Raw genomic sequence first — 8,354 nt, 5'->3', positions numbered from 1 at the left:
GGGCCATGGCTGCCTCTCCTGGCCCTGCCGGCAGTGGCGGCGCCGGAACACTCCTCAGCCCCGGCCCGTCGGGCTTTGCATTCGACTCGGGACTAGAGATCAAAACTCGTTCGGTGGAGCAGACACTGCTCCCGCTGGTTTCTCAGGTAAAGTGCTCAGCGCGGCCCCTCGCGGCTTGTGATGGCGGCGGCCGCCGGCTCCGCGCCCGGGCCAGGCAGAACTGCGGCGCCGAGGTCGGACTTCCAGACTCGGGGCTGGGCCTTGGCCTGGGCTGGAAGGCGGGCGTCGGAGCGGTCGGCAGCCAGGCTGGCCCGCAGGACCCCTCGGACTCGGGCCTTGGGATCAGCAGGTGCGCTGGAGGATGGGCCTCCCCGCCTCCCCACCCACCCACCCAGAACCCGCTTCGGGGCTGCTCCGATCGCCCTCGGGCTGAGCGAGCCCCCTCCGCCCGGGCAGGCAGCCTTGCCTGGCACCGAGAGGCTGGGACGGCCAGAAGGAGCCAGCTGTCCCAGGCCCTCCTGGTTGCTAATTTACTTATTGGCGATGAAACTTTTGCATCGCTAATCTAAGCCCCAGACTGCGGGCCACTTTGGGCACTTCAAATCTCAGCGTGCCCTCTTTCCCTCAGGCCTTTATCCCTGTCCCTTGCTGGTGTGTGGCTCAGTCTGTCTTCCACTCAACCTTGGGTCACCCCTGCTTCTTCGCTTTTAACCTGCCTTCTGTCCTTGGTCTGTCTTTGGCATCTTAGAAGAGAGAAGTGAAGGGCTTTATTAACCCAGTTGCACCCCCTTCTTTGGGATGTATGCCTTATTGGATTGTTGGTTCTCACAGAAATAAAAAAATCAACGAACTGCTACTTTGTTTTGGAAGAGTTTTTGTATAACTCTGAGTTGATTAACACACAGCCTAAGGGCTAGAATTCCTCACTTAGATTTGTCGTATTGGTGCCAACAACTACCAAGGGGAGTGAAGAATTATGCGCCTGCAGGAGCGCGTTGGCGATGAGTGACTCATAACTTTTCGTTGTAAAATCTTCATGACTCATACTGGTATTATCAACATTTTAGAGGTGGAAGGGATCTTTGAGACTATTTAATTCCAAATTGGGGAAAATAAAATCTTTCTAACCGCATCCTTGATACCATCCGCAGTTCTCTGCTTAAACTATAGCTTTGAGAGATTGTGTGTCCCATAGAATTTTCAATTTCCTTCCCCATTGTGCACATCTTTAGTTTCCTGTTAAATTGATTCGTAAATAGGTCCAGTTTCTTTGTTGTAGCTGTGTACCATCAAGTTGGAACCGACCCATAGCTGACCCTCCCCAGGGGTTTTCAGAGGCACTTAATCACACAGGAGGTGATTGCCCGTCCTTCTCCCACGGAGCATCTGGTGGCCTCGAACTGCATACTTTGGGGATAGCAGCATAGCAGCTTCTTGGCACAGTTTCTTTACATGTTCTTATTATAGAATGACTCTTAAAACAGGAATTCTGATGGCAGAGCACTAATGAACAGATCAATTCGTCTTTCATCCTTATTCATTGTCCAACTTTCAGATGAATAGCAAGTAATTGAAAAGACCATGACTTGGATCAGGCGTACCTTAGCCTTTAGAGTGACATCATTGCTTTCTAGTAGTCTGAAGAGGTCTTTGACAGCAAATACTTTGGGCATGTTGTTAGGAGGGGCCGCATCATGGTTGGAAAAAGTGGAGGGTAGGCTCAGTGAAAGAAGGGAAGACCATCAAAAAGATAGATTGACACAGTGACTGTAATGGTGAGTCTGAGTGCATCAGAGATGCTGAGAACAGCACAAGATAGGATAGAGTTCAGATCTGTTATTCATAGGGTTACTTTGAGACACACTCAGTGGCACTAACAACACTAACAATGAACAGGTGAACAGTTTGAATCCACCAGCTACCCTGCTTGAAGAAAGATCAGCAGTCTCCTTCTGTGAAGATTTATAGACTCGGAAACCACAGGAGGATCTTGCAAGTAGAAGTGGACTAGATGGCAGTAGGTTATCAGAATGGTAAATGAATGTACTACATGCCTGAGGATACCCGCAACCATACATCCTTTCCATTGAGGAACTGACCAGTGAGAAAGAATGCCAAGATCTGTATGCATGGGCCCCTTCATACCCAAAACAACCACAGCACAGTTGCCTATAAAGTGAGCAAGGCTAGAGCAGTTTCAGGAGTTATAGGAGAGTGGCCAAGTTAAAGATGCATGCATTTATTTCACAATAAATCAATCTTATTTTTATGATTTAATAAATAAGTCATATTTTTGCATACATTGATTTGTTGTTGTTATTAAGTGCCATCGAGTCGTAGGCAACTCATAGCGACCCTATAAACGAAAGACCTGAACATTTGTATAACTTTCATCCTTTCTCCAGGTTCACAGCATTTCTGGAAGCAAGCTATTTTAGAAGTGCATGTCACTCCTGCTTCCAATACATTGATTTAGTTAGCAATGTGAATATCATCCTCCAGAGTCCTAGAAGTATATGAGAAGAAAGGCCTGGTGATCTATGGGAGCACAGTTCTGCTCTCAACCATGTGAGGTTGCCAGGAGTGGAATTAACAATACTGGTGGTGGTAGTGATAGGGTGCTCAAAGGATTTTTAAAATAGTAAACTCCTTTAACCTTTATAATAATGCTGTGAGGTGGATGAATGTGTATTCTCATTTTACAGGTAAAACTGGGAAACAGGTTACATAATTTACCATCACTCTGTCTCAACTGGTAAGTATCAAACTAGGATTTGAAGGCAGGCAAACTGACCCCATAGTCATCCCCAGGGACTGTGTCCACGCTGGGTGCTTAGAAGCAGTGATGAGTGGGAGGTGCTGAGAAGAGAGTTTGCAGTGCCAGACAAGCCGGAAGGTTGTCTTGTTGTGGAGAAATAGTAACCTTTCACAGTATCTCTGCCAGCAGTGTATCACTCCAGCAGCTCTGCATTGTGTAATTCTGGGGTAAAAGAGGATGGAGCAGGAGAGTGGAGGAGGATGAATGTAAGTGAACTAGAGGTCACTGCCAAAGAGAGAAAAATGACAGCTTTTTAAAATTCCCTTTTAAAAAATGTCTGCTAGAGCCATTTTCAGTGCCACAGCTAGTTTTGCATCCTGCATGTTTCATGCTGTAACCAATAGTTTAATGATTTGCTGTGGTTACTGCATGCTGTCAAGCCATCCTGACTTACAACAATTCTTTCGACAAAGAGTTGCCCTATAGGGTTTTCCTCTTTGAGAGCAGATCACTAGGTCTTGTCACCAGAGCAGCTGCTGATGGGTTTGAACTACAGACCTTTTGATGAGTAGCATTTCACTATTACTCTACCAGGGCTCCTAATGATGTACTGTATTCAACAAGGAAAGAGTTGAAATTATGCTTAAAATTATAAAGTGGATAAAACATGGTCAGAATTAAAGTTAATTTCCAACATTAAGGAAGTAGGAAAGTGTGAAGTACAATTTAAAATTATTTTTGTGTTTCAGTGAGTGTTCTGGGGTTAAAGCTTTAGCTTTCTAGAAAATCTTACACATCCAGAAGTCTCATTTTTTAATTATGCTCTAATATTATCAAACTGATGTTTTCTCATGAAGCATGAATTCCTTAAGATGTTTTAAGTGTTAGTAGTAAACATTTATTGTATGTTTAGTAGTAGTAGCTGGTCTTTGAGCAGCTTGCAATCTGGTTGAGACAGGACAAGTGCAGACCATGGAGTTGGAATCAACTAAGCTGACCCTCCAGCATTTTCAGAGGCAGTAAATCACATGGGAGGAGATTGTTTCCTGTTTCTCATGCAGAGAAGCTAGTAGAGTTGAATTGTGTGGCTTTGGGTTGGCAACCCTACTCCTTACCACTAAGCCACTGGGCACTCCCTTGTATAGACTCACACATGCCAAATATCAAGTGGAAACTATTAACAATAAGTCCCCTAAAAGCTCAGAGAAAGTTTGAATGAGCCAGAATGCCATGTAGTAGATGGAGTCTTGAGGCAAACTTACAGCAATAACATTGTATAGTTGACCAAGTCTTAAGCAGATATGTACTATTGTTGTTAGGTGCCATCGGGTTGAGCACAATTTATAGTGACCCTGTGAACAAAAGGTTTGAACCCTGTTCTATCCTGTGTCACCAGCACACTTCCTGACACACAAGAGCCCATTGAGGCAGTCACCATGTCAGGCCCCCTGGTCAAGGTCTTCCTCTCCTTTGCTGGCCCTCCACCTTCCTACCATTATATCCTTCTCCAAGGAAGAGCCTCTTCTAGCAACATGCCCGCAGTATGTGAGGTGAAGCCTCATCTTTCTTACCTCCGTAGAGCACTCTGTCTGCACCTTCTCCAAGACATACTGTTTGTTCTCTTGGCTGTCTATGGGATGTTCAGTGCTCTTCTCCAACACCACAGCTCAAAGTCTGTCATCCTTATTCATTGTCCCGGTCTCATATGCACAACAAGTGATGAGAAAGATTGTGGCCTGAATCAGATATACTTTAGTCCTCAAACTGACAGATTACTCCTCAGTCATTTGGAGAGGCCCCTAACTGGATTTTTCCCAATACAATGTGTCTCCTTGTTTCCTGACTGCTGTTAATTATAGATCCAAGCATGATGAAGCTGTTGACAGTTTTAATCTCCTGTCCATCTATCATGATGTTGCTTAAGAATCTTTGTTTCCTTGACCCTGAGATGCAGTCTATACCAAAGGCTGCATTCCTTATCTTCTGCAGCAAGTGCTTCAAGTCCTCGTCACTTTTCAGCAAGCAAGTTTGTGTTAGTGTTATTTACTCCCATCTGATTCCTCAAGTGAAAAGTCCTGGACAACTGGCCTTATTCTAGGAATACAAGATTGGGTCAATGTTAGAAAAAGCACATACAGATTTCTTCAGTCATTAAAAAGAAGAGATAAGTGTTCACTCTGGAAATGCAGAGAAAGCATTTGATTAAACCCAACTTCACGTATGCTGCAAAACACTTAACTAAACGAGCAATAGAAAGAGCTTCCCTAACTTGATAATGAAAGTTTACAAAAACCCTTGCTTTTAACCTCATTGTTGTTATATGCGTGGAATCAGAACTGACTCACAGCTGACTCTCCATCAGGTTTTCAGAGGCACTAAATCACATTGGAAGAAATTGCCCATCTTTCTCCTGGGTAGTAGCTGGTGGATTCGAACCACATGCTTTTGGGTTGGCAGTGCGGTTCCTTACTAGTAGACCACCTGAACCCCCTATAACCTCATAGCAATCATCACACTTTAAAGCAAGCATTATTTAAACCCAAAGCAACAAGAGGATAGCAAGGCTGCTATCACAGCTTTCCTTCAACACTGTATTTGAAATCCTCGTCAAAGTACCAGATAAGGAGGTATAAAGACAAAGAAGAGAACATAAACACTCTGCCTGGTATATTATTATCTTCATAAAGAATTCAAAGCTGTCTCTCAATAAAGGAGAAAAATGAGTTGTGTTTTTAAAGTTTGTGGAGTGTAGGATAGTGAAGCCACCTATATATCACCTCTACATCAATAAAAAACAGATAATTCTGAAATAACACCAGCTGCAATAACAGTGACAACCAAAAAATTAAGTTCCCAAGGAAATACAGATAATAAAAGAGAGAACAGATTTCCTGGACAAAACTTAAAACTTCCATTGAAGACCAAAGTAAAACCAAAGTACTGTTTTCATGGTTGGTTTAGCTCATTGCTATTGAAATATTCTCCCCTTGTTGATTCAAAAATTTAATGTAATTCCAGTCAAAGTTTCAATAAGATGTTTTGATAGAGTCTGATGAAAGTAGTTCTAAAATTTCTATGAAAGAGCAAAAAACCTAGTATAGCCAGAGGAAAACAAGGTGGGTGTCTTTGTTCTGACAGAGCTCAAGAATTATTATAAAGCTGTAAGAAAGAAGAAAATGTAAGAGTAAGAACAGTAGGTCAGTGACATAAGGCAGGGAGCACCGAAACAGATCTTCTTACGCGTGGAAACTTTGTATAGGACAGAATTAGCACTATTGGTTATCAAGGGAAAGGGAGAACTTTTTAGAAAGTGGAACTGGGCCAATTAGTTATCTATGTAGTTCTTGTTGTTAAATGCCCTGGAGTAAATTCTGACTCAGCAATCCTGAAATTTTAATGTATCAGTTATTCTTTAAATGGTTTATAAATTAATGTGATGATATGAAAGGTTATTACTCATTTTCATTTTTTTTTCAGCTTTAACTTAAACTTACATCTGAGTAATTAGTGGTCTGTTCCCCAGCGGATCAGACTGTGTTGTAAATGATGAGACTGAGTTTTCCCGTCATCTGTCTCTTTTCATAGATTAACGAGAAGACTACACAAGTGGAAAGATAGGTCATAGAATGGAAGATCATATGTACAACACAAATTAACAACAATTAATTGATAGTACTTAATTAAAGGACTTCTGTGAATAAAAAATGAAGTGATACTCCTTAGCAAATTAGTGAAAGAAATAATTATTTCACTGAAGAGGAAACTGATGGCAAAAAGTTATATAAAAAGATGTTCAATTTTAGGGAGCTCTGGTGGCCTGGGGGCAGAAAGCTGCATTGCAGTCCCAGAAGTGTGTGGTTTAAATCCACCACAGGCTCTGTGGAGAAGGAGGGACAGTCTCCTCCTGTACCAGTCAGATCTGATTCGATGGTACATACAAAAAATAATAAAATTAAAAATTTAAAAGACAAGATGTTCATTAAAAACAAGCAGTACACGTTAAAGCCACAGTGAGAACAAGCACTGGTGAGGAATATAGAGCTGACTGGAGTGTCAGTGGGTGGTTCAGTCACTCTGGAAAACAGTTTGGCGTAATCTGTTTAAGTGGAAGGTGGTCATACTCTGTGGCTCAACTATTCACTTAGGAGAACCATCCTCTAGTTTTGCATGTGTTTTAGGGACAGTAACTGAGATTAGCATATTATTTCTAATGGTCCCAAACTGGGAACTTCCCAAAATGTCTTTTAACTGCCCTCCTCATTGCTGAAGAATTGGAACTGAGTCAAAGCAGAAGCTTTATTGGAGATTTCCCATCTTCTAAGTGCAGCCCCAAGCAATAGCTGATAGATTTGAACTGTTCACCTTTGGCTTGGCAGTACAAGTCCTTGTCCACTAGGCTACCAGAGCTCCCTTTTAACAGTAGTTGTTGTGTACCTTTGAGTCAGAACTGAACCTCCAGTGCATTCCTAGAGGCAACAAATTGCATGGGAGGAGATTGCCCATCTTTCTCTTCTGAAGCCGCTGGTGGATTTAAAGCATGTACTTTGGGGTGGCAGCACCATTCCTTACCACTAAGCCACCAGAGCTCCCTTTTAATAGTTGTTTTTGTTAGGTGCTGTCGAGTTCAGTATGACTCATAGGAACGCTATGTCCTGTGCAATCCTCATTATCTCTGACATACTTGAGCCCATTACTGCAATCACTTGTGTCAATCCATTTTGTGCAAGGTCTTCCTCTCTTTTGCTGACCTTTCACCCATCTAAGCATGATGTCTCTTTTTAAGGAATGACCCCTCCTACCAACTAGCCCAAAGTATGTGAGACAAAACTTTACCGTCCTTGCCTCTAAGGAGCACTCTGGCTGAACCTTCTCCAGGGCATAATTGTTCTTTTGGCATTCCATAGGTTATTCAGTATTCTTCTCCAACACCAAAACTCAAAGACATCAGTTCTACTTTAATCTTTATTCTTTGTCCGGCTCTCAGATGCATGGCAAGTGATTTAAAAAGACCATGGCCTGAATCAGGCACACCTTAGTCTTTAAACTGATGTCATTGCTCCTCACTAGTTTGCCAAGGTGCCTGAGAGAATACTTTCCCAATGCAGTCTCCATTTCTCATGTTGTTGCCTATCAGCCCAATGTAGGATGGTTGAATAAATTGTGCTGCATTCATACAGTAAGATATTCTGCAGCTGTGAAATGAGTGATCTGCTATAAATTTTAATATAGATGTACCTAGAAAACATAATCCTGATTTAAAAGAAAATCTGTTTTGAACCAGACAAAACCATACCATATATTATTTTTATAGATAACATGAAAGAATTATAAGAGGGGAACACTGCATGGTTCAAAATTGGGAAGGGTGTACGCCAGGGATGCGTCCTATCTCCATACCTTTTCAACCTGTATGCAGTACAGATTATCTGGGAGGCTGGGCTCTACAAGGAGAAATGTGGGGTCAAGATTGGTGGACGATCTATCAACAATCTGCCTTAGGCAGATGACACAACCCTGCTTGCTGAAACTGAAGAGGACCTGAAGCACCTGCTGCAGAGGGTCAAGGACTGCAGCCTCCAATATGGATTGAGGCTTA

General features: G+C 42.6%; 1 protein-coding gene across 1 annotated transcript in view; it reads left to right on the top strand.

The window, feature by feature from the left end:
* The window catches only part of CTNNAL1 (catenin (cadherin-associated protein), alpha-like 1), a 66,013-nt gene continuing 57,659 nt past the window's right edge, over positions 1–8,354 (top strand). Inside the window, exon 1 of the mRNA XM_006886918.1 lies at positions 1–146. Within this exon, the coding sequence (XP_006886980.1) occupies positions 6–146 (141 nt within the window). The 5' untranslated portion in view covers positions 1–5. The remainder of the gene's footprint in view (positions 147–8,354) is intronic.

This window comes from Elephantulus edwardii, unplaced genomic scaffold (assembly GCF_000299155.1).
Source record: "Elephantulus edwardii isolate Elephantulus edwardi_28Jun2011 unplaced genomic scaffold, EleEdw1.0 scaffold00052, whole genome shotgun sequence".
NCBI lineage: Eukaryota > Metazoa > Chordata > Mammalia > Macroscelidea > Macroscelididae > Elephantulus > Elephantulus edwardii.
Note: the sequence above shows the minus strand (reverse complement) of the source record. Positions and strands in the feature narration are given on the sequence as shown.